The 27267-nt window shown below is 44.8% G+C and overlaps 1 protein-coding gene across 3 annotated transcripts in view; it reads right to left on the minus strand.

Moving 5' to 3' along the window:
• Positions 1-27267, minus strand: part of LOC144755038 (uncharacterized) — a 446749-nt gene that overhangs the window by 206381 nt on the left and 213101 nt on the right. For all 3 annotated transcript variants that reach the window (XM_078643488.1, XM_078643489.1, XM_078643490.1), the window contains exons 3-4: positions 25111-25221; positions 24163-24433 (exon numbers count right to left, since the gene is read on the minus strand). In XM_078643488.1, the coding sequence (XP_078499614.1) occupies positions 24163-24433; positions 25111-25221 (382 nt within the window). The remainder of the gene's footprint in view (positions 1-24162; positions 24434-25110; positions 25222-27267) is intronic.

The raw sequence follows: 27267 nt of genomic DNA on the forward strand, positions 1-27267 counted from the left end.
ATCAGGGTTTCAACAGGGCAGTCCTTCTTCTCCTTGTTGTTTCAGGCAGTGATCTAGGTTGCTAGGCAATGCTCCCATATTTATTCATAGCTCCTGGGCTTGAAGTCAGGGACCACCTCTGACCAAGGGGATGCAGGGTGCCACCCAGGTGTATGAACACTTTTCCAAAGTAAGCATATTCTTGACCCAGAAAGCACTATTCTTCCAAAATACAAAATAGAGAAACTTTCTCCTAGAGGGTTGGATTTAGCTAAGCAAAACCAAACCACTTGTGTAGCCAAGGTTCCCCAACTCTCCCCTTTGAGTCCCTTCACTAATCTAACTATTGGGGCTCCAGTATGGCAGGAGATACAGGATGTGATGGCGAGCTTGTGCTGCCCTAAATTGTCACTCCCTCTTTGAAGACCAGTTTGGCTATTTCACCCCCATATTGCCTTTGGGTCTGAAAATTGCAGTTCTCCTTCCACATGAAATCCTTTGTCTCTAGTCAGGCTATTTCACACCTCATTAAGTACAGCTTGGCTCAGCCAGGCAGAGGGTGTCCAGTCAGAGCAGGGCTTCTGGAAGACTACATTTTGGCTTTCACAAAATAAAGTTCTGTAACTTCTTTTCTGTTATAGTTATAATAAATCTAACATTGGCAAGTTGTTAGATTTATTCTAAACAGCATGTTGATACTTTGAAGTATATTTGTTTGCTCCTTTCTTTTAATAGTTATACTCTAATAAAGTATTCTCATGTTAGCCTATGAAGCCATTGGCTACAATGGAGAAACACAATATAAGCAGTTTTTCCCTCACCAGGGCATTAAAACATATTTTATAATGTGCCAACTTAAAGTTACAAGGCTCTCTTCCCCTGGGGCACACTGTGGAGACCTTAGTGGGGATCTATATGTGAAAATAAGGTAATTTGAGACTCTGGAAGTACCTTTAATTCCAAAGTCGAATTTGCATATAATTTTTGATAAAAACAGCAGCCTGAAAGCCAGGACTGCCTTCAAAATGACAGCAGGCAGCAGAGTAGTGCACACTTAAGTGCATTAAGTCTATTTGGCCTCTAAACCCACATGCCCTAATATATACTAGGGACTTACATCTAGGCTGTCAGTACCAATTTTAATGAAACCTAATTACAAAGTTTCAAAGTTTTATTTATTATGATTTGGCTCTCATCGAGGGCCACATAAAATAACATACATAATATCAAATAACAAAATAAGGACACGATACAGACAACTTCAGAAGTAACAAGTAAATATAAGCAAATAATAAACTCCGCAGCATCTCCCAAACTCATATTAATATATATCTAAAAATCCTTTAAAATAATTAAATAATCTGGAACAGAACATTTCGTTAGGCGGGCAATACAGAGCATGGCAAAACATTTTTATATTCAAAATTCCCAACTGTAAACAGATAGGTTTTATCCATTTTTTGCGCCATACATGTAATATCGGGCAAACAAACAATACGTGGTTGAGGTCTTGAGCAGCATTATTGCATAGATTGCATAAAGGTGTCACATCATACCATTTTGCAAGAAGTGTATTAAGTGGAAGCAAGTTATGGCGTAAGAGGAACCATATCCTACGGACACCATGAGGTATATTCCACCTTAAATATTGTTGTGCAAGTTTAGGTGTATAAGTTAGGACCAGAGCTTCCCTTTCTTTATACTTCTGTTGGGCCAGTATATCCATCTTAAAGCATAGTTCCCAGGACCTACTTTTTAGCTTTTGCTTTAATTCTAATGGAGAAATAGAAAATAACATACTTTCATCTAATTCCAGTAGTACAACAGCTTTTCTAAAATTTTTCACCAGCTGCGAAAACTCATTAAAGGTACCTAAAAGCTCTTTTTTTATGAGTTCACGTAGGGTTCCTGGTTTAGCTCTGGCCAGGGAAGCTATCCACCTCACAAGAGCAGCCAGCCCTTGGGCCCAGCAACTTCGCAGACCAAATTCTAGTCTGCAGGAAGTCGTGGAGCAGGCTGAATTAAGTGAGGAGATTTTCCTTAATACCTTTCCCTCCACTTTTTGCATAAAATCCCATTGCTTTAGATCCACCAATTCTATTCCATAAAGAAGGGTGGCAGGAATCTTCGCACGAAACACCTCCAAGCAAGAGGAGAAGTGCCTCTTCCCTGTCGCATTATACAATGAACATAATCCCATACCGTGGGCAGTTGCCTTTCTAGAGTTATTTTCAATGTGAGGCTTCTCACTAAGGTTAGAAGATATAATTTTGCCCAAAAATGTATAGGAGTTAACTACTTCAAGTTTTTCTCCGCTTAATGACCAATTATAGTTCCTCGATCTGCACTTCTTTTTACCAAAGATGCACATGATCTTGGTTTTAGAACTATTAATTTTCATACAGTGTTTTTCCGCGAAATCATTCAAAGTATGGAGACGATTAGCGAGACCCTTAGGAGTCAAGTCTAAAATTAGTATGTCGTCAGCATACATTAGAATAGATACGGCAGTCCCTCCAATTACTGGGGCGAAACCATCACTTTCTGCAATTACCGTAGGCAGATCGGCCATGTACAGGGAAAACAATGTGGGTGCTAGTATACAACCCTGTTTTAACCCATTGCGTGAGGGGATTGCTTGCGTAAGACCCCTTTCTCCGCCTTGTAGCACCTTACACCAGGTGTTACAGTGCAGGGACATAACTAACTCCAATAAGTATCGCGGCATACCAAATGACATCAATTTTCTCCACAGCGTCGGTCGGTCAACCCTATCGAACGCTGCGGAGAAATCAATAAATGCTGCATATATGCCCCCACCACGAACACGCACGTATTTGTCCGTAATTACATGCAACATAGTTAGGTTATCTAAAGTTCCATGCTCTTTTCGGAAGCCTGTCTGTTCCCTGGGAATAACATTATTTACAAAAGCCCAGTCTGTTATTAATATTAATAGCAGTTTAGCGAAGATTTTTCCAATCGCATCTAATAACGCAATTAGGCGATAATTAGCAGGATTCTCACGGTCTCCTTTTTTAAAAATTGGGATTAAAATACTTCCCCGCCAAGAGTCAGGAACTGTTCGCTTTTTGAAGCATGCCTGAAACACAGGAAGCAGGATCCTGCTCCAATTTGTTACGTCTTGCTTTATTATAGACATGGGCACTTCATCTGGACCCATAGCCCCAGAAGAACGCATGCTCTTAATTGCGGTGGCTATGGAGTACTCAGTGGGGAGTTCCATTTTATCATCAATGTTACCGTCTGGAACCCAAGTGTCCCCGCCTGCTCCATTGGATGCATATAAGGTGAGCACATATTGGATCCAGACATCTTCAGTAATAACAGTGGGAGTGGATGTTTTAACAGACCCACATCCTTGTCTTATTATGGACCAAAAAGCTCTAGAGTTTTTACACCAAGATGCTTCTCTTAGACTGATCCATACCATATCTTCTTTGTCTCTTTTTAATTTGGCTCTCAATCTCACCCTCCTTCGCTTTAGTAACGCTAGCTGTCTCCCAATTTCTCCTGATCTGAATAGATATTGCGTCCTAACAAGTTTGTTAATCTCTTTATTTAACTTTAATAAGGGACTAGGAGAGAAGTATTTCTTTTTAATCTTTCCTTTACTCCTAGCCATTTCAGTGATTTTTAGGATAAGCGTTTCAAGGAATATAAATTCCCTACCTTGCCAAGAGTCAAGATTAGTTAGAAATTGAATAAGGATGTTTTGTACATTATTATTAGAGTTGATACCCCAATAACATCTCCCAGAAACGCAATTGATAGAAAAGCCTTTATTCATTAGAGACCAACGGTCAGATTCCGGGGGTATTAATGAGACAGTTAGTTTAATAATTTTATGGTCACTCAGAGGGGTATGTGTAATTACCAGATCTTTAAAACAAGAGAACGTATCAAAATCTGTTATTGCATAATCCAAAATGGATTCACCCCTGATAGAGCCATGTGTATAATTAGCAGGGGAATCAGAGGGCATTCTACCATTTATAATAATTCCCTCCATAGCACTAAGCTCCCCAAGAAGGATCTTGCCCCTTTTATTCGTTTTTATATTATTAGGCAAGCAAGCTTGGGGAATATTAAAAACTTCTTCTTTTACTTTGTTACGAAACAGGTCTAGGGAAGTATTGGACACTTTACAATTTAAGTCCCCCACCAGTAATAAGTACGGTGGGTCATCCACCTCTAATACCTGCTTTATGTAGGCAAACATACGTTTTAACACTGGAGTAAAAATATCTTCAGGAGGGATGTAGGCATTTAATATTATAAACGACGACCGTTGTACAACAGTATCCAGATTAGAAATGGTTATAGATTGAAATAGATTACTTTCATCCTTTTGGTGTGAGAATTGCCATTGTAATGTATTAGATAGCAAACAAGCAATTCCACCTTTAGCGTGGCCCCTTTTGGAAGACGTTGCAGCGGCTTCTAGGATGAAGTAATCATTCCCCCCATACGGGAGAGTATCACACCATGTTTCTTGTATACAGTACATATCTGCCTTCAGAGAAAGAAGATAATCAAATTTCTCCGGACAGTTAGACAATCCAGCAGCATTCCAAGACACTATATTTAAACACTGGTTAAAGATATGAAGATGATCGTGGGTTTCTCGAGGTGGTGTTTGAGAGAACTCCCGGTAACCAGTTCCACCTTGAAGCATCTTCATCTAGAGGGTTATCCGTGTTACCCGTTAAAGGCAAAACCTGTGAAACCATACGTTTACCTCTGGAAAGCCAAATTTTCAGGTCATTATTACCTACAGGATAATCATCCTGACCAGAGGATAACCTTGTGATTCCTTCAACGAAAGAATAACATATGTTTTTGTTAACAAAAGGTAACACGTCAATGCCTCTACGTTGAAAGGCTTCTGCTTGTTGAAGGACCAGATTAGCAATAATTTTTGAATAAAACTTGACCCTTGTTCGTTGGCCATTTATATTTCTTATAGGAAAAACTAAATCAATATCATTTGTCTGGACCAACTTTAAGCTTTCAATTTCATTAAAACAGCTTAGTAGCCAAGATCTATTCATTCTCAAATCAGAATCAAGTAAGGGCAAAAAATCCAGTAACAAAGTATCCACATAGGAAGTAGTACCCTTAGATGTCTGTTGAGAAACATTTCTGGGTACTTCCACCTGAGGCAGAAAAATAGGGGCTGTGGGATTAAATACTCTTGTTACTATTGAAGAATGTCTGTCAGTCACATTCATAGGTTGGGAAACATGGGCACCACTTGCAGACCCAGAAATCAACAAATTCGGAGTTGCATCATCTGTGGCCTCAGTTACTAATCCAAAAATCACCCCATTCGTAGTTACTTCAGCTGGGGTATCATTGGAGTCATTTAAGATACCTTCCGGCTCTACATTATCCAGAATAACAGAACGGGGACTATGCCCTCTTCCTATGGAAGCGGGCATTTCAGTTATTACATGTTTTGGAAAAATAATTTTTCAAGTGTTTTCTTTTTGTATTTACGCATCGGTTTCCCCTTTTTTACTCTTGTTGTCATTTTGGAAACTCGGGGAGACCCAGAGAGACTTTCTGGCACTTTTTTATCTGGCTCAAAAATGGGAAAGAGATCATGGGCCCCCGTTTGAGCTTCTTGACACACATTCTCTACCTGCTCAACTAGGGATGTTTCCGTTCCCAAAAGCGGGACCGATGAAGAGCATGGAATAGTGGGCTTACCAGTCTCCTGCTCCATTGGTAATCCCAATGGCGCAATTCCCTTCCCTTCAGTAGAGGAAATAGCCTCTTGATGTACAACAGGCTCAGGGTTAGAAGGGGCCACTAAAGACACAGGTTCATTTACAACCTTTTTCACATTTTGTGCCAACAATACTTGTAGTATTTCAGTAACAGAGGATAGAATACAATCAGAATTTACAGCAAATTTACCCATTAACAATAGAATGGAAGACAAAATTTGCTCCAAGGCTATGAGTGACTCAGAGATGGGTTTATCATTCATTGGGTAACTTGAAGATGTAAGAGGACAAATCCCCGATAGATTAAAATGACGGGATTGATCATTGCTCAGTGGAGATAAGTTATCTGTGGATTTGACAGAAGGGGTACTGCTATATAATAGCAGACCAGACGGTGTTTCTCCAATTGGCGTTTTATTAACTACAGTGGGAGGCAGAGATGACTTTTCCACATATCTTCCACAGAGTTCAAGATCAATACTAGTGGCTATGGACACATCACCCTTATCATCGTCCAAGATATCATTCCCCTTGTAGACATCATGAATCAGTGATTGCGATGTTAACAGGGGATCAACCACAGCCATATGTTCAGAACTAATTGGCAGAACCGCCACCTTAGACTGGCTTAGTGATCTCTTTATTTCCACCATGGGAGTCACCTCACTACCTTCCACCTTACTTATGCAGGGATTTAATTGCTGTACTGAATCATTATCAAATTTCCTGGAAGCTTCAAGCGATCTATCTAAGCTTTTTTCCCAAATTTGATTTAAATGCAACTGACCTTTCATAATAGCACCGTTAGTTTGTGTTTTTTTTTTCAAATGAATCGGACCGTGTGTTGTACCAAGATTCTCCATTACAACCTTCCCAGATCGTAATGTCTTAGCCTCCATCTTATTAAAGATATAACAAAGCCTACAATAAAGGTCCCAAACTTATAAAATAACAGTTAAAAATAATACACAAAATGAAATGAAGTGAGAGAGATACTAACAGTCTACTACTCTATGCCAATATTTCTGTCAGCATTAGCGTTACCAACCAATATAATAACGCAGACTAGTATATATACACATACGACTGAAGAGTCAAGATACCGGGGCCCAGCCCGGCCTACCTCGGCCACTGAGGGCCACAGAGGGCCCGCCCTTGTCCCGGGCTTCTCCCGGGCGCTACCCGCGCGCTCCCGCGCAGCGGGGTTCGAAGACTCTTTTTATTGACTGCCCTTAAAAGGGGGCGTGGCCTTGAGGGAGAGCGTCACCAGGTGGGATCGGTGAGGCAGCTGCTGGGACTCTTGGGAGTTGGAGTCCAGCGGTCTGCACGCTCGCAGCCCTGAGTGCCTCAAGCCCTTATTCCTCAGATGACAGTTGCAGCAAGGAGCTGTCCCAGTGAAGCGGGACCCGCGAAGCGGGTCCGGCGAAAAGTAGCGCTTTCAAATGCGCTTCAGCACGAACACAGGTCGCTGTATGACAGTCCTCCAGCGCTCAGCTCAGGTGCAGTTCAGCAGGCAAGGGGTGTGGAAGGGTAATCACTGCTGTTTGGAATCTGGCGCCTTTTGCAGGATAGAAGGGGGCGTGGCCTTGAGGGAGAGCGTCACCAGGTGGGATCGGTGAGGCAGCTGCTGGGACTCTTGGGAGTTGGAGTCCAGCGGTCTGCACGCTCGCAGCCCTGAGTGCCTCAAGCCCTTATTCCTCAGATGACAGTTGCAGCAAGGAGCTGTCCCAGTGAAGCGGGACCCGCGAAGCGGGTCCGGCGAAAAGTAGCGCTTTCAAATGCGCTTCAGCACGAACACAGGTCGCTGTATGACAGTCCTCCAGCGCTCAGCTCAGGTGCAGTTCAGCAGGCAAGGGGTGTGGAAGGGTAATCACTGCTGTTTGGAATCTGGCGCCTTTTGCAGGATAGAAGGGGGCGTGGCCTTGAGGGAGAGCGTCACCAGGTGGGATCGGTGAGGCAGCTGCTGGGACTCTTGGGAGTTGGAGTCCAGCGGTCTGCACGCTCGCAGCCCTGAGTGCCTCAAGCCCTTATTCCTCAGATGACAGTTGCAGCAAGGAGCTGTCCCAGTGAAGCGGGACCCGCGAAGCGGGTCCGGCGAAAAGTAGCGCTTTCAAATGCGCTTTAGCACGAACACAGGTCGCTGTATGACAGTCCTCCAGCGCTCAGCTCAGGTGCAGTTCAGCAGGCAAGGGGTGTGGAAGGGTAATCACTGCTGTTTGGAATCTGGCGCCTTTTGCAGGATAGAAGGGGGCGTGGCCTTGAGGGAGAGCGTCACCAGGTGGGATCGGTGAGGCAGCTGCTGGGACTCTTGGGAGTTGGAGTCCAGCGGTCTGCACGCTCGCAGCCCTGAGTGCCTCAAGCCCTTATTCCTCAGATGACAGTTGCAGCAAGGAGCTGTCCCAGTGAAGCGGGACCCGCGAAGCGGGTCCGGCGAAAAGTAGCGCTTTCAAATGCGCTTCAGCACGAACACAGGTCGCTGTATGACAGTCCTCCAGCGCTCAGCTCAGGTGCAGTTCAGCAGGCAAGGGGTGTGGAAGGGTAATCACTGCTGTTTGGAATCTGGCGCCTTTTGCAGGATAGAAGGGGGCGTGGCCTTGAGGGAGAGCGTCACCAGGTGGGATCGGTGAGGCAGCTGCTGGGACTCTTGGGAGTTGGAGTCCAGCGGTCTGCACGCTCGCAGCCCTGAGTGCCTCAAGCCCTTATTCCTCAGATGACAGTTGCAGCAAGGAGCTGTCCCAGTGAAGCGGGACCCGCGAAGCGGGTCCGGCGAAAAGTAGCGCTTTCAAATGCGCTTCAGCACGAACACAGGTCGCTGTATGACAGTCCTCCAGCGCTCAGCTCAGGTGCAGTTCAGCAGGCAAGGGGTGTGGAAGGGTAATCACTGCTGTTTGGAATCTGGCGCCTTTTGCAGGATAGAAGGGGGCGTGGCCTTGAGGGAGAGCGTCACCAGGTGGGATCGGTGAGGCAGCTGCTGGGACTCTTGGGAGTTGGAGTCCAGCGGTCTGCACGCTCGCAGCCCTGAGTGCCTCAAGCCCTTATTCCTCAGATGACAGTTGCAGCAAGGAGCTGTCCCAGTGAAGCGGGACCCGCGAAGCGGGTCCGGCGAAAAGTAGCGCTTTCAAATGCGCTTCAGCACGAACACAGGTCGCTGTATGACAGTCCTCCAGCGCTCAGCTCAGGTGCAGTTCAGCAGGCAAGGGGTGTGGAAGGGTAATCACTGCTGTTTGGAATCTGGCGCCTTTTGCAGGATAGAAGGGGGCGTGGCCTTGAGGGAGAGCGTCACCAGGTGGGATCGGTGAGGCAGCTGCTGGGACTCTTGGGAGTTGGAGTCCAGCGGTCTGCACGCTCGCAGCCCTGAGTGCCTCAAGCCCTTATTCCTCAGATGACAGTTGCAGCAAGGAGCTGTCCCAGTGAAGCGGGACCCGCGAAGCGGGTCCGGCGAAAAGTAGCGCTTTCAAATGCGCTTCAGCACGAACACAGGTCGCTGTATGACAGTCCTCCAGCGCTCAGCTCAGGTGCAGTTCAGCAGGCAAGGGGTGTGGAAGGGTAATCACTGCTGTTTGGAATCTGGCGCCTTTTGCAGGATAGAAGGGGGCGTGGCCTTGAGGGAGAGCGTCACCAGGTGGGATCGGTGAGGCAGCTGCTGGGACTCTTGGGAGTTGGAGTCCAGCGGTCTGCACGCTCGCAGCCCTGAGTGCCTCAAGCCCTTATTCCTCAGATGACAGTTGCAGCAAGGAGCTGTCCCAGTGAAGCGGGACCCGCGAAGCGGGTCCGGCGAAAAGTAGCGCTTTCAAATGCGCTTCAGCACGAACACAGGTCGCTGTATGACAGTCCTCCAGCGCTCAGCTCAGGTGCAGTTCAGCAGGCAAGGGGTGTGGAAGGGTAATCCTAATTACCATATACCTTATAATCAGAGTACTGGCCCTGTGCATGGTAAGCAGAGCCAGGCCACGGTCAAAGTCACTTACCATTGGTATCAATAAAAAAAGGGGGGTGATCAGGGCATAAAGTATGATTTTCTCACAGTTCCATAGAAATTTAATTTCAACAGAGTGACACATGCAAAAACAAAATAGCAAATGCACCATCTCTAATAATCATTCAGTGAATTTCCCACAGGCTAATAACTTGTATATCAAATAATAACGCGTTTGCACTGTGGCCTACCTGATAATTTGCAGGATTGTAAATCTAGGAATACCAATACTCATACTTATAGAAAGTCTATGATCCTAAGCACATTCAAGACTAAACTATGCCTGGGTTGTTATGCTCCCTTTTATCTAAGGCTGGCCACGTAGAGAGGGTGCATGAGTTCATTTTTGGAGGAGTTAAGACTTGGTGGGTTTTTTCTGTAGAGAGATCACAAGCACAACATGATAGAATATAATGCTACCTTAAGTAATAACCAGTGTTAAAAGTCCAGTAAGTATTTATTAAAAACGTATTTTAAATCATAAAGCAACAGAAATAATTAAAAAAGAATACATATAAAAAGCAAAAATTATTTGAAAAAACACATAACATGAAACCTATTTAGATGGTTAAAAATAAAATTTGCCATAAACTAAGATTCATGCAAACCTGTACAGCATCTGAAACTGAGCAAATGCCATGGTTCAAACAAAGGGATGGAAAACAACATCTGCATTCTTCAGTCAACACAGGGCACAAATGGAGTAAATTAGACCTAAGCCCAGATTTACAAAGGTATCCCACAATGCGGAATACCAGTGTTGGTGACTGCACTGCATGAGAAGGAGAGAGCAGCAAAGCATGTTATCTACTCGGATATACTACTACCCTGCACTCTCCCTAGGACTAGCACACAATCAGGCTGCCTTGCGGCACGTAAACATCTTTTATCATAATTTTTTATGCTGCAAAACTACTGCCTAGTATTTTTGGTAGATAGGGTTTTGCATTACAAACTATGGGTGGTTGCATAGGATCACCCATCTGCTACCCATGGAATGCTTGCTTGATGCACAGCAACACAATGCAACACTTTGTATTACTATGAGTCAACCTTCCTGGACTAAACTATTTTTGCACTGAGCAGTAAATCCAAAAGCTCATATTGAACAGGTTTGTGTCACTTTTGAATATCAGTTCCCTGAACAGCCTGGAAGATGTCTCTTGTCAGCAAAGTGAGCTCAACCAATGTTTGCATCCTTCGGTGCCACTGTCCATGGGATACTATTGCTGAGGGTTCGCTCAGATTTCAGTTTAATTATTTCCTCCCATAGGTAAAAATATAACAAGGCACACCCAAAGTGTTAAACCTGTCAGCTTTAGGGTGGTCACCCCCAAACCTTTTGGCTACTTACCTCCATTTTTGTGCTGAAAACTGTTTTTGCTTGTCTTGGAGCTCTGTGCACTTTACTACTGCAAATCAGTGCTAAAGTACATGTGCTCACTCCCCTAAACATGGTTTAATGGCATACACTTAATTGGCATATTTCATTCACTTATAAGACCCTTGTAGGGCCGTATACAATATAGCCAGGGCCTGTAAATTAAATGCTAGCAGTGGGTTAATAGCACTTATTTTGCCACCCACTGACATAGCACCTTATAACATGTACCAGAACTGCTATTGCAGCCTGAATTTAGATTGAAATTGGCAATTTAACTTGGCAATATAACCCCCTTGCCAAACCTTAATCTCTTTTACCGCTGTTAGGTCACTCTGAGGTAGGCCCTAGGTAGTTTTCAGGGCTGAGTTCATTGTAGTTAAAAGGTTGGATATGTACTTTTAGTTTTACATGGCCTGGTAGTGAAATACTCCTACACTTTTCACTACTGTGAGGCTTACCCCTCCCATAGGATAACATTGCAGCTACCTTATTGCATTTAATAAGCTGACATTTTCCGGGAGCAGATAGCTTTGTCAAGTTTGGTATTCATGACATTGTAATGCTAAATGCTCTTTAATGGTAAAGTCGGATTTTTTATTACAGTTTTGAAAAAGTCACTTTTGGAAAGTTGGTATTTTCCTGCCCTTTGTGCTGGGAGCCTGTCTTGGGTCACATGACTGGGTGTAGCTGACAGACTTTATGAATTCCTCTGAGACAGTCACACAATAGTTGGATAGGTGTGTCTCTGTGGGTCATCTACTGGCAGGATGGGGTGGAGTAGAGCATAGCACCATTTGCAACTAAAGAACTAACACCTCCATATTGTCACTTCAGCTTGCTTGGAGCCAGGACACCCCCCAGAGGTGTCCCATTAGTCCTGGACCCTTGATTTTGGTGCTAAAGGTGCTCAGATAGCCTAATCCAAACACTGAGAACTTTTTGGCTAAAAACTGCGCTGAGATCCATGACCCACTCGCCTATGCGTACAATGTGCATCACCAGTCGGATTGACTGTGCTGCTCCTCCTGCTACATGCTTTTCCACTGATGCGTGCTACAATTGGTTCTGTTGGGTTTCACAATTGCTTTGTAACAATATACATTTTTATTCAATGTCATCAGACAAAATGAATCAAAGATACACCACTCAATATACGTATACCAATATTGATATTTTATGTGAACTTATTATCATAAATATGGCTACTATACAATCAAATTCATAACAGAAAGTATTGAGAAAACTTTTTATGACAAAACAAAAATTGTGACATAAATAGTGACAGGCATGTGTAACACGAATCACATTTCAGAACAACATAAAGGGCTTCACGCAATTTGTGGTTTTCCGTCTTTTTTTATATTTCAGTGTAGTTCAACTCCTGGCGTATATTAGTTTCACAATTGTTTAGATAGGGGGAGTGACTCAAGATGTGAAGTGGCTGGACATCGACTTTTCGACCCAGGATATATGTGTTATTTTAAAAACATCACAGAGGGACTTTATCAGGACTGGCGAAAAAGCATATAGAAAGCCTATAGAAAAACAGGGACAAGAATGAATAAACGTGGTGTACCAAAACAGAGACAGACAATAATGATTGGAAGGTCTGTTTGAGAAAACACATCAATGAAGGTGGTGGACTTGTCCAGTTCTTGGATAGAGCCTGAATGCAATTATTGAGATAAGGTCCTAATTCAGTGCAAGCAATGTGCTTGTTCTCCATGTGCGATTCTAGGGGAATATCTAGAATACATGTTAAAATTACTAATTGAGTAGATTGAATCATGCCTCTGGTAGAGGGACCCAATTTTTGAAAAAAGGGGGGACTCGCTCATCTGGGTGAATGATTCTAGTATGGACGGCTTGAGGATATTCCAGGAAATGGCAGTCACAGTGCTAAATGAATTGGCATGGACGTGGCCTATTAAAAAATAAATACATACACGTGTTGGTAATTGTGAACACACTCATATACAACATCGCATGAGACGCATCCCTGTCACAATCGTGGTGCTAGAAATTGCATGGCCTGAATAAAGTGATCGGACAAAGTGAGCAAAGTGAGTTACAGATGCAACGGACGGTGCGCATTGTGCTCGACAACCGTACTTGACTTATCTTTATGAAATGAAAGGCCGACCCTGGACCCTTGTGCTTAAGGGGGTCTGTGTCATTGTAAGAATTCACAGAATGTCACAGTATAAAATCAAGCATGCATAATAGTTATGGAAGGTCTTGCAAGTGGAGAAGACAAACTCAAGGCTCATGTAGTGTTTTCGTGTGCCTTAAATTGTAAATGAGCTGAGCGCGATCAATTATGCCAACAAAGTGAAGCATACATTAAACTAATCTGAACATCCATGGGGATGTCCTTAGTGAAATCATATGTCAAAACTAAAGTAGTCACGCACAGGTAGAAGTCTGACTAACCCTCTCGTGGTCTTATGTTGACTGTGAAGATGATCCGGTGGGGTGAAGGCTCCCGGTCGGTTTATATGAACTTGAAAGTCGGCTGCCGCTGTGTCAGTGTGCACGCCTCTGTGGAACTCCAGAAATAATTGGCTCATCACATCTATGATGTGGTGCCTATCAGCAGCAAGTCCACGGAGTGAGAACAATGCTGCCAGTGATTGAACGCCCCTAGGTAGGATGCATTGTTGGTGAAATTGGGTGCAATATTAGGATAATTCCAGATGATGATCCGTAATACAAAAACTGATTTAAAACTAAAAAAGGCGGAAGGTGTTCATGGAAGGGGATCAATATCCAAGAAGAATTGTTAGTAAACTGTAAAGGTAACTTGATGACGTAAACCGTTGGTGTATTTGAACACCATTGCCTCTTCGTTTAGTCATGCAACTACAGCATTTAACTTTCCTAAAGTAGCATGGGGACTATTGTGTCAAAAGGGGTCACAAAGAATATAGTCCCTGACCTCGTCAGTGTGCAATCAAAGCATGGACCTCAGTAGTTTCTGCATAGACAACGCAAAACCTCTATGAATGGACATGTCAAAGTATCCATAGTATTATAGCATATATCAACAATTTTGGATCCGTGTTTATACTTATAGGAATACTGGTACACCAAAACAACTCTGTTAACATTTCTGGAATATCACATCCTTTTTTAAAGGAACTATGAGTGATGATTATGGCCAAGTTATACATTTGACAATTATGCATATTTAAATCAGTGAGAACATCTTAAACAATTGGTGTTTCTGTGGTTCATCTCAGCACTCCTGCCACCCATAACAACTGTAGCAGAGTCATCCTAAACATTTGTGCATAACTACACTAGAGCTGTAATGACAGCGCAGATACAATGGTCAGCAAGGTGGAACACAGTATGTGTGATAAGGATAAGGAAAAAACATTATAGTAATGAAATCTGTCCATTAATTTCCTCTGATTCATTTCAGCCATGGGCACCTGTGTGAAGGGTTGTATGATGTTACAACGCATACTTTTGCAACGCACACCTTTACAACGCATTTTTTACAACGCAACATCCATTACAACGCATTCCATTACAACGCATTCCATTACAATGCATGCCATTACAACAAATTTTTAAAAACTACCTTTACAACGCATTCCATTACAACGCATACTGCCTTTACAACGCATACCATTACAGCGCATAACATTACATTGCATGTATGATAAGTATTGGATAGTGTAGGGGTAAAAATTACTATCCTAACCCCAGGGGGTGCAACAGTAGGGTAAGTGTTGAATAGTGTAGGGGTAAAAATTACTATTCTAACTCCAGGGGGTGCAACAGTAGGGTAACTGTTGGATGGTAATGGTATGCATTGTAACGGTATGCGTTGTAATTACTGCATTGTAATGACATGCGTTGTGATGGTATGCGTTGTAGTGTCATGCGTTGTAATGGTTGCGTTGTAATGGCATGCTATGTAATGGATGTTGCGTTGTAAAATTTTTGATGTAATGGTAATGCATTGTAAAAGTTGAGTTACAAAAGTTGTTTCCCGTGTGAAGCATATGTATCCATCGGCACTCACAGATATTTAGTCTGGATTGCGTAACACCAGGCTGTTATGGATTTTCTCTACTATCCACCACTTCAAACTTTCTGCACTATGACCAGCAGACTCAAAGTGTTCCACCATTGGCAGCAGAAAACCCTTTTTAGGAGTAATTCACCAAAGGGGTATCTAGCCTCGTGGAACTGTCTTCAGCTACAACCCTCTGCCTTTGACTTCCATTTCAGAAACTAAGTATGAACATAGAAATCTTCACCTTGATTTTGACACATGCTTGTCTGATGAAGACGCTCCACTCTTGCACACATCATGCAGCCTTGCCCCACTAAAACTGAAGGTAAGTACTGACCAAGCCCAATCAACTTTCTGTATCTGAACCATTCTTCATTGGGGTTGACCTGGCCTTGCACGATTATATGTCTGTAGTTAAGGCATTGATCTTTTAATTGCTAGTTTTCACTAAAAAGTAAAAGAATTTTCAGAATCTACTGACTGGAATTTTGTTGTTTTGCAGTCAAATAATTCATACAAATTTCTTCTTGATTCTCAACTGGTGAGTGATTCTTCTTGTGTTGTGTTCTCACATATAGCCGCAGCCCTTGCAGGGAAGGGCGGTTGGTCCATGTGAGGGGATTTCGATGGACGCTGATGAGGAAAAGTTAATTATTTATTTAATTTTCCTATGTCATTGTCCATCAAAATACCACCCACATGGCCCCACTGTTCTTACCTGAATAGGTCGCGGCTGTTCACATTATTACTGTTTATGTGCTGCATAAATACTTTGCACATTGATTGAAAGTTAAGACTAACTGCGCTGTGTGGGACTTACTGGAGGAAACAGGAGGAGCTGTTGGCCCCCAAGGACGTCCTTGTGGGCCAAGTACCACTTCTGTTACCTTCTGTAAGTCCCACACAGTGAGATTGCTGAGACGTCTATGTAGGCCTCGTCCTCTTTCCCCACCACTCTACAAATGGGTCTCCTGGAGCATAGCTAGCTGGGGGATTAACTTTCATTGGCTCAAGAGGGTCCTTGTGGGCCAACTACCCCCTGTTATCTACATTTAATCCCACACTGTGGGATTGTTGAGAGGTGTTTGAAGGCCACGCTCTCTTTTTACCGCACTCCGCAAACATTCCTCCTGGTGCAATACTGGTTGGGCGATGAAGTCCGCTTGCTCCTGAGGGTCCTTGGAGCCAGTCTACCCCCCTGTTACCTCCAGTAGGTTCCACACAGCTGGGCTGCTAAGAGGATGTTGGCGGCCACACCCCTTTCTCCATCACTCTGCTAACGCACCACCTGACGCACTACTAGTTGGGGGAAGAAAGCCACTAGTCCTAAGCCCTCTGGAGGCAATGGGACATCATCTCCCCAACAGCAGGGTTCTGAGAGGCTCGTTTGCAGAGTGGTTCAGAAAAGGTCCGTGGCCTCCGAACACTTCTCAGAAATCCCACTGTGTGGGACTTACTGGAGTTAACAGGAGGTCTTGTTGGCCCCTGATGACCCTCAGCAGCCAAAGGGACTTCATCCCCTAACCAACAGCGCGCCAGGAGACGCGAATGCAGAGTGCTGAAGAAAAGGGGCAGGCCTCCTGTGTCCTGCCGCTAGCTTTTTCTTTCTTTTTATTATAAAGGAAGGGGGCCATGTGCCCCCTTTTCCTGGGCCAGATTGGGCCTCGGAGACCCCATCCCTGGGACCAGGAATTTTTAAAATGGGGGCTTTGCTGCCCCCTGCTAATGCCAAATAAGCCACCAGGTACCCCATCCTCCGAGGTTTGGAGTTTTGTTAAAAAAAAGGAAAGGGGGGCCATGTGGACCACTTCCCTTGGCCAATTGTGGCTCTAGGGACTTACCTTTTTTATTTATTTATTTTTAAAACAAGGGAGGGGAGCAGCGCTATCCCCTCCTGGGCTGATTTTGGCCCCAAGGAAACAATCCCCTGCGGCTTGCCCTTTATCTTTTTAAAAGAAGGGAGGGGTGCTATGCGGCCTCGCTCCCGGGCTGATTTCGGCCAAGGGACCCCATCCCACAGGGCCTAGCCACAATACTGGGTGCCCTGGTCCCACCCAGAGCACTCAGTTTTTCAAGTTGGGGACCACCGGGGGACCCTGCATACCCCCTCAGGCCCTGGGCATTGCCCACATCCTGCGGGTGTCAGAGTTGCTTTTGGACAGAGGGAGCTGCTAACTAACCCTGGGCGAAGCACTACGCTACGCTCGCGTAGTTTGCGAAGTTTGCGCAACTTCGCACTACCTGCGGGTGTCAGAGTTGCTTTTGGACAGAGGGAGCTGCTAACTAACCCTGGGCGAAGCACTACACTACGCTCGCGTAGTTTGCGAAGTTTGCGCAACTTCGCACTACGCGAGCTGCACGTACCACTGTGTGAACACGCACAGCGTAGCGTAGTGCAGCGGTCATTTTTTGATTGTTCGCGGTCCTCAACGACATGTTCGCGACCGCGAGCAAGCAAAATGACATCCCGGCGAGACTCTTAACGCTGGGAGGTCAGGTTTCTCATTGCGAGTGGTCGTGCATGCTCGCGACCGCTCGTGATGAGAAACTACCAGTTCGCGTTGAGAAAGCTGCCGCTCGAGTAAAAATCTACTCGAGCGGCAGAAAACTTCAGCTCGCACTGTGCAAGATGCCGTTTTCAATGATTGCACAGTGCCGGATGCTTGTTCGCACTATGCAATCATTGAAAATGCATCTTGCACAGTGCGAACATGCTACTACGCAGCTCGTGTAGTGCTACGTGAAGTTCGCATAGTGCGAAGTGCACTTCGCGTAGCTTCGCGTAGCTTCGGGTAGTGCTACTTCACAAACTACGCCCAGGGTTACTGCTAACATGCAGCTCCCTCTTTCCAAAAGCAATTCTACTCCACTTCTAATAAGCAAGAGCATTTTCTGCCCTCGCTTACGCTTACTAGAATGTTTGGAGGGAGCAGTCCCCTGCCAAGCCATAGCAAACTGCAAATGTCCCAGGGAGGTGATAGTCCCTAGGGGTCCCCAACGGATCTCCTGCATACACATTTTCTGAGCCCCGGGGAGTTGGTAGTCCCTGGGGCTGCCAGGTGGTTTAGTATTTATTTCTCATGTAGCCCTAAGAGGGTGGTGGGCCAGATACCCCCCATTTATTTTTCAGTTAGCACCGGGGGTGGCAGTCCCTGGGGCTGTCGATGTTGCTCAGGGCAATTCCTTGTAATGAAGCCCCGGGAAGGTGCTGGTCCCCGTGGCAGCTGGGGGCCATGTCCCCCGCATTATTTATATTCAAAGCCCTGGGGAGGTGGCAGCCCAGTGCTGCGGCGGAGGTTATATGGGCCACACGATGAATGACATAGCCCAAGGAGGTGGTGGACCCCCGGGCACAGGGGTGCCGCATGAGCACCCCCTGCATATTTTTATAAATGTGTTACTTTTTTTCTGACTTCCAAAACGGAATATACTAATGTGTCTCAGACACATTTAGCAATTCCCAATGGGGTCGCAAATTACCTGCCTCATCAATATTCATGAGGGAGGCTGCAATATGTGACCCCCATTGGCAATAACACAGGGATGGTTCCTTGAAGAAAAACGAGATTCATTTAAAAGAAAAAAATAAAAGGTTTTCTTTTCATTTTTGAAGTTCAAGCAGTGGGCCATGGGGACACTGGCAGGTATGAACAAATATTTTCACTGCCACGCACAAAGGAGAAGGTCCCCGGTGACCCCTTTTGCGGCTGGCTTACCACCTATTTGAAATGGGTGGTAACTGTGATTGTTTTGAGCCGCATTTGCAGTTGCAAAAAAATCATACAAACCCTTGTGAATCTCTATTAGGAAGGGATGCCCATGGCATGCCCTTGTCTAATAGCCACTCACAAACCCTATTTTACGAGTCTGTGATATATTGCTAACTCACTGAATAGGGTTTGTACATGCTATAACCCATTTTGGTGGCAGCAAACTGCCCGATTATCAGTTTGTGACCACTAAAAACAGTGGTACATCTGGCCCCAGATGCCTATCGACTTCAATGGGAAACAGCATGACTCAAAGATGCCTACTCAGTTCTGTGAACTGGAGGGAGGTGCGTTGATTTAGGAAATGCCAAGTAATGTGCTTGCTCAAATGTCACACTCCTTTACTTAAGTGGTTGTGGTCTGGGGGGACTATCACTGGACACATGACACACGATGGACGCACTCAACCGAATGTTATGACAATTGGCATTTGTGCGATTGATCAGCTAGGTACATGCAGCTACTTGTCTGGGATTGCGGGTAAAATATTTTTCTCACTCGCACATATCTGTACCAGCCTATGCATTGCCAATTGGTCCCAATCCACCATGAAGCTTACCTTCTCCATGACTCTACAATATTGACAATTTACTTTTTTGCATTCCTCAGGCCTTTTCTTCTTCAGCACTAAAGCTCTGTAACACTCCTGCTCAGCAGATTAGTTCTGCCCTGCACCCAAGAAGGTGATTCTGAGAAGAATGCAGATGCACTGCCTAAGACGATGGCTCTCTTAGCTACCAGCTGTGTGCAAGCTATTCTCAAAATGCATGATTCATGCATACAATCTGGGAATATTCCAAGAATATGGAAGGAAGCATTTGTGAGTCCTATTTTGAAGAAACTAACAGCAGAACCACGAGAACTCTGCAATTATCGTCCGATTTCTCTACTACCCCTGCTGGGTAAGTTGCTGGGAAGCATAATCAATAAGCTACTAAGTCAATATCTGGAGCTAAATGAAATTCTTGACCCATCACAATCCGGTTTTCGACAGGGTTATAGTACAGAGACTGCTATTTCAGTAGTTACAGATTCGCTTAGGCAAGAAATAGATAAAGGGGGATCAGTAATACTGATATTATTAGATCTCTCCGTGGCATTTGTTACCATCTCACACAAAGTGCTGGCGGAGAGATTAGACTCCTGTGGCATCCAGGCAACAGCCTTGAAGTGGTTGCGGAATTTTATGTCTGGCAGAACACAATTATGCTAGGACCTCACAGGTCAGATTCAATCAGCTTAGACAAAGGCGTACCTCAGGGTTCCTGCCTGAGCCCGACCCTATTTAATATTTATATGGCTCCGTTAGCAAGATAGTGGAACAGCTAGGCTTCGAGATCATCTCATATGCTGATGATATTCAGCTTATGTTCTCTGTTGGTCCAGATATAGTAGCAGACAAAGCACGGTTTGCCAGAGGAATGCTTGAGATCTCCAGCTGGATGACGTAGAATTGTCTCCAGCTGAATCCCGGCAAAACCAAGGTAATGCTAATGAAAAAAGCCACACCTAGTTGACCTCATCACTGGTGGCCTTCAGAATTGGGAGTAGCTCCTGTCCCAACACAATGTGTTAAGAATTTAGGGCTAAAACTAGACCAGTCTCTATCTATGAAAGACCACATTGCCGCCACAACTAGCTCTTGTTATTATAGCCTGTGTCTGCTTCGCAGAATCCTCCCCTTTATGCCCACAAACCACAGTAGAACCCTGGCCTAGGCCATGATTATCAGCCACCTGGACTATGGCAATGCCTTGTTGGCAGGGGTAGGAGAGACCCCGCTAGGCAAACTACAGGTGATTCAGAATACTGCGGCCAGGATGGTACTGAATCGCCCAGTGGGCTCTCCTTCGGCTCCCTTACTGCGAGAGCGCCATTAGTTATCAGGAAGAAAGACATCATTTTTTAAGATCAGTTGTCTCATATATAATGTACTTAATGGAAGAGGCCCTCAATACCTTCAAAAGAGACTTGTTAAACACGTACCGAACAGAAATCTAAGGTCCCAGGCTCTTGGTCTTTTACAAGTACCGCGTATAAGGTTGAGTCTCACTGGAGGAAAATCATTCTCGTATCTAGCTCCAAGATATTGGACTGAGCTACCTGATCCCCTTTGAAAAATCTCTATTATTAGCACATTTAGGAAACATCTTAAGGCTTTTCTATTCTAATCACACTCTTGGTTTCTAGTCTCAGGCTAAAATTTCTAGTCAAGCGCCGAGATGCCCCCGGGTGAGTCACGCGCTATAGAAATAAGTATAACATAACATAACATGACACTGTCCATTTTAACATTTAAATACAGAATAATGTTTCTTTTCTTAACAATAGCAAATTGTAGCCACTGTGTGGGTACTCCCTATTTTGTTTTTTTCAAACATAGGTAACAGAGCAAATGAATAACTTGGGACTCTGGGGCTGAAGAACTGTTTGAAATGCATTTAGTAATTGAACAGTGTCATTCCTTGATTTCCTTCACCAGTCAAAATGATAATGATGCTTCTCATCAACTTAATAAATGTTGTGTTTGTCCTTATCTCACCTTTACACATCTCCCCATTCGCATCCATTCATCAAAGCTCTAACCCTTTTCCCCCAGGTTGTGTGATCTATTGAGGTGTGACTAAATAATTTACAGTATAAATGGATCACACACCTGATGAGGGGATGTGGTGAAAGCGAGGCCAGCTCACTGTTACAGAATCTTTATAATTAAACAATATCCCACACCAGCCCTACTTACTCACCCAGGCATAAATGGGACGGCATAAATGGGACATCATCAAAGATGAACACAGTGTTAAAAACCATACATTTTATGATAAAATATGAATAACATGCCTCAAAGTAAAGTTAATGCCCGTCCAGGGTTCAATTCAGGGATTCAGGCAGTAACTTTACTTTGACGCATGTTTGCCCTCTGCTGCCAATTCAATGAGTGAATGAAGTACGGCTGAGACCGGTGGCAGGTTCAGTGGTTTATGGAAGTATGCTTGAAGATTTGACTGTCTGAGTGCGAGTGTGACATCAGGGTTGGAGAAACCCACAGAGGATGCTAGTTGTGAGCAAAATGGTCGTTATGTATTCATTTTTTATTTCATTTACAACTTCTGAAACAAAGTCTGAAGATATTGGCTTTCCTGAAGAAGGTGGGGGTTATAGAATGTTGGACCCACTGAAACGCGTTGATGCTTTGTTTTTTTAATACATCACAGATCAATGACATGTGCAACACTTTATGGCTATCATTTGACAAGAATTTGTTGATCTGATTGTGTGCATCTAATATCCCATTTTTTGTTGTTATGTCTTCTTGATTTGAAAACATTTTTTCTTACTTCTTTTCCCCCTTGCTGTTGTTGTGTGTTTTTTTAACCAGTTTTTGTATTTATGAATATTTGTTTGTAATTGAACGACATATTTGAGTATTTAATTTTCCCATTAAATATATGTTTTTTAACACTGTGTTCAGCTTTTATGTATATATACTATTTTAATAAATTGAAAAAGAAAACATTTTTTCTGACTTGATTTTTGAGTTCACATTATTTGCACCTCTGTGTTTGGTTGGCTCTGGTTGACTGATATTAAGTTTGATGGTGGATGTGAGAATCAGGTGTTGTGGTTGACTATTTGCTTCCAAGGGGATTGTTCTTTTGACTTTAACTTACCACTTGTCCCTGCCACCAGTGGGACTTCTTGTCATGGTCCCTACCAGGGGGTTCCCTGATGCGTGTGTGGTAGGTTCCGGTATCGGGAGCACAGCACCGCTGGTCAGCGGTCTAGTGCTCGGAACACGAAGAAGCACTTCTGGGTGAGGCCAAATATAGCTGCGACGCTCATTCCCGTCAGTGCTTCTAGTACTGATTCCCAGCTGCTGCCTGCCACTTTTACTCGCACCTCGGATCTTCACCAGTGCTGTTACACAGGAACCTTTGACCTTGGGACCGACTCCCGCTGGAGCACCTCTGCAGGTTCGTGACCGTGACACGCTATAGGAAGCGTGGTTGCGGCTTTTTCTGATTTCCTTCACTCCACTGGAGTGCCGATACTTGCCATCTGCGACATGCCTTGAGGAGCGTGGTCACGATCCCCTCCTGCTCTTTCTTGGCGCAGGAGCGTCTAAAAGCCTGATATTCCCCATGACACGCATTGGAAGCATGGTCACGGATATTCTTTGATCTTTCTTAGCGCATTTGCGCCTAGAAGCCTGGTTCTCTCCGTGACACGCAAAGGAAAGCATGATTACGGTTATTTCTTGTTCCTTTCCGGCGCAGGAGTGCCTCAACAACTTGTTCTTCATGACACACAAAGGGAAGCGGGGTCACAGTATTCTTTAATATTTCTTTCTTGGCGCAGGAGCGCCTAGAAGCCTGGTTCTCCCTGTAACACACAAAGGGAAGCGTGATTACGTATACTTCTTGTTCCTTTCTGGCACAGGAGCGCCTGAACACCTTGTTATTCGTGACACACAAAGGGAAGCGTGGTCACAGTATTCTTTATTATTTCTTTATCAGCGCAGGAGCGCCTGTACATCTTGTTGTTCATGACACACACAGGCAATCGTGTTCACGTCACGGATAGTTCTTGTCCTTCCCCAGCGCAGAAGTGCTCTTGTTTTTCTTCACTGCCTACTACCGTCATGCAAGTGTGCGTGACATTTCTACACCCTATTCACATAAGACGTCGGGAGTCCTGATACGGCCCTCTTCTTGATTGATTGATTGATTGTGGGTTTCTAAAGCGCTAGAATCGACTCCCGAAGGAGTATCTCTGCGCTGTAGACCACTGGGGAACCCGTCCTGGCTTTCCCTGTGAGATGGATCCTACTGGGTATTTCCAAGGTGAAACCAGGCATCCCCGGCGTATGTGGGGGGCCGTTGTGGAGATGAGGCAAGCTAATGCCCAGAGTTGCCGAGTGTGATCCCTAGTTAGAGTAGGCACCGAGGCAAGAATTATCGAGTCCGTTGACCCTGGTCCAAGACCCTGCCGCGTCGGGAATTGAACCCTGGTCCCGGGCCGTCCTCTGCTCCCGGGTCCGCCGCCTCTAACCAGTGAGCCACACCACTCCACTTCTTGAGAGACTTCATATTGGAATATACCTTCATGTGCCAGGTGACTAGTTATCAACTCTTCATACTGTCTGGTTGTTGCGTATGTGTGTATGCTCCAGTAAGAAGGGAGGGCAGATGCACTAATTGCTTGTTGTTCCTCTGTTTAGCTGGCGACACCCAGGAGAGCGCCCCCAGTGTAGCAAGATTCCTCACCTGATCTTCTCCGACGACGTCCTTTCCCGACAACTATAGGCACCCTCCCCTGGTTCCATTGTTGCCTGGGTCTGTATATTCATCTTGATCATGTAGGGAGGGGAACGGTGGAGGTTGTTCACATCGTTCCCGCGAGATAGCTCCACAAGTAAATCAGGTAAGACTTGTGGGGTCCCGACACTTCTCCTCCACGTTCGGCCCACTGGGCCTTCTTCAAAGTCCCTGACTGGCTGGCTGGCGCTTGTTAGGGCAGCACTGGTTGTCTTTGTGCCTAGAGAAAAACATAATGTGACCATTTTAGTTACCAGATTAGCCACCTAAGTTTTTATTTTGCACAATGTACAACAGCAATACCTCACTACAGTTGGATGAGCAATATAGCATTATCTTCTTCTATCAAATGTATCACTTTGGGAGGTTGGTTTGTCAGTTGACAACATTTTAAAGACCAGGTAGTCATTGAATCAACCAAAAATGGAATAATAAAGGCATAAAACCACAAAAGGATAAGAGAGAAATGCAATGAAGGGTGGAAGGGAATGTAAAGGAAATATGGTAGTGTTTTTTAATGGTATGTCATTCCTGCCATGCTGCACTATCATGGAAACTGCTAGTATAAGACAATTTTGGGGGGTCCATGACCATGATCACTCTATCTCTGTCCCTGTACTTTTTGAATGTTTTATCAAGAAAGCCTTCTCAACCAACATGTTTGCTGAATAGAATACTTGGGCCTGCCTGTGGGGCTCTTTACGTTACCAACAATCTGTTCTCCTCTTAACTGTACTACACAAGACATGTTAAAAAAGGGCGAGGGAACGCTTACTAAAAAAGGGAGCAGAAGAAAGCTGCACATGGGAAAAAGTTTGCTGCTGAAAGAAAAAAAATATATACGGCCATAATTTTACTATTGGGAATAAAAAGTAAGAAGTAATAAACACAATTTACAGGTGCCAGCAGAACCATCTTCTGTGGCTGGTGGTGGAGGTTGGTCCACGTGCCAGTGCTGGTGGTGGTGGCATATGATTGCCCAGGTGCTCTCTTCACCCTTGGGTGCTTCTGAAAGAAGAAGATAAAAACCAATAATTGGTGGTGCTCTCTACAAAAAAACATTTTGACAGGCACAGCATTGTACTTTTTAAGACAGATAAACTAGTTTCCTAATCCTAACCTAAAATTACATTTTATAGTATTAATGTATTCCAAGGTCAAGTCAGTATTCCTTTGTGTACTGCACATCATGGAGATTGGGACTATGAGCTACATAAAGCCACAGAGAAGAATGCAGACACCCTTGATATCCTACTAATGTAAAAGTGAGTGACGTGAGTTGACATCCCTTCAATAGATCAAGCGAGCACCTGGCTAACTTATACCGGAACAGAATCCTGGCAGTAGCAATCACTTGATGACCACTCCAATCCTATGTTCCTCCACCCTCCCTGTCAGGTTGCTACCATGCACCACAGCTCTAATCAAGGTTTTGTGTTGCCCTTGCCTATAAGGATTGTTGTCGTGCAGGGAGATGCGCCTTATTGCGCAAAATAATCCAGGGTGCCATGTAGCGCAGCACCCTTGCACCATGGTGCTATGGTGCCTGCATTTGTGCTAGGCAGCAGAGGGAGAGAGAAGGAATTCTACATACTTTGATAAATAAATATGTTGCATTCCTGTCCTCTCACTTTGATGCAGCACAGCAAGTTGTCTTGCTGCCCTTTCCCGCATGACATTTTGATACATCACGCCCCAGATGCACTCAGCAAAGTGTATACATAAACTCTAGCATATCAAATACCCACTCCTTTTGCAACAAAGACAGTGGACGCAACTACAAGCACTCTCTGATGCAAAAACAGCATTTGCTTTGGTGCCTGTGGTCTTTCTCTGAGTGACATGACTAAGTGTAGTTGACAGTTGGGCTTTGTGAATGTCACCTAAACAGCCACACAGAATGGGTAACTTAGGTGTGACTGGATGGGCCATTCACTATCAGGATGGGAGGGAGGAGCTGGGCCCAGCCCCACTTACACAAGAATAGGCTGTGGTCCGCCTCCACACAAAGGCCTGCACATCCTCCTTAGCTAGTCTGGAGCCAGGACCAGGAAGGCAGGGCACTCGTGTACTTCAAAGGTATGCCTCTAGAACACAGGAACTCGCAACAATTTTCGAAGGGGCCAGGAAATGTGGCCAGTGATCTGACTGAGGGCTGCATTGATGCCAGCCAAGGTGGAGGTTGGGGGTTTGGGATTGGGGTTTGGTGGTAAGGTGAGTGTAGGGTAGCTTATTTACACAGGCTGAAACAAGAAAACCTGGGATTAATACCAGCTACCACACTTAACCAAATTGTGTGATAACAATTGTTTACTTTCATTTGCACTCCTTTTTCTTCATTTTCACATTTAAGTAGACATTAAAATACATATCTTCTGATCCGCACTGTACAAAGCCTTCTCCTGTGTTTGATTTAATGAAGTATGATGTTGTTTATGTATAATAGGAACCCAGCCCCACCCAAAGAGTACACATAACAACTGACTTGTATCTTGGTTCACGCTTGGCATTGTTGTGAGGGTGGGGGTGAATAAATGTTTTTAAATTCATGTTAAAAAAAATACTTCTCAACATACTGATATAATCTGATTGTGAGAGGGTCGACGGGGATGCCACGATATCGCTCCTGCCCTTAAATCCCCCGGACACTGCCACCGCAAATAATGCTCCATCAAGACCAGGGAAGCAGGAGTTAATACCACTGGCCTCTCCTTGCCCACAGGGACGTCATGACCAATCAAATCACACGAGGGCAGGGTCACGCCCACTAAAGGCAGAACCGGAGAACCAGGAAGCGGCTTGGTTGTGCTCGAAGGAAGCGGAGGAGTAAGAAGACGCCGCGCCTCAGGAAGACACCGTGCTACAGCAAGAAGATGCCGCAGTACAGGAAAACACAGTGCTACAGCAAGACGCCATGCTACAAGAGGACGCCGAGCTGCCAAAGTCATGCCAAGAGGGAAGCTTGATGAGTGACGAGAAGGAAGCCACAGAGGGCTCCAACCTCCAGGACCCGGAAGGAGACAGAGGACCCGACTCCTGGACGGAGGAGTGGTG

Source organism: Lissotriton helveticus, chromosome 5_1 (assembly GCF_964261635.1).
Source record: "Lissotriton helveticus chromosome 5_1, aLisHel1.1, whole genome shotgun sequence".
In the NCBI taxonomy this organism is placed as follows: Eukaryota; Metazoa; Chordata; class Amphibia; order Caudata; family Salamandridae; genus Lissotriton; species Lissotriton helveticus.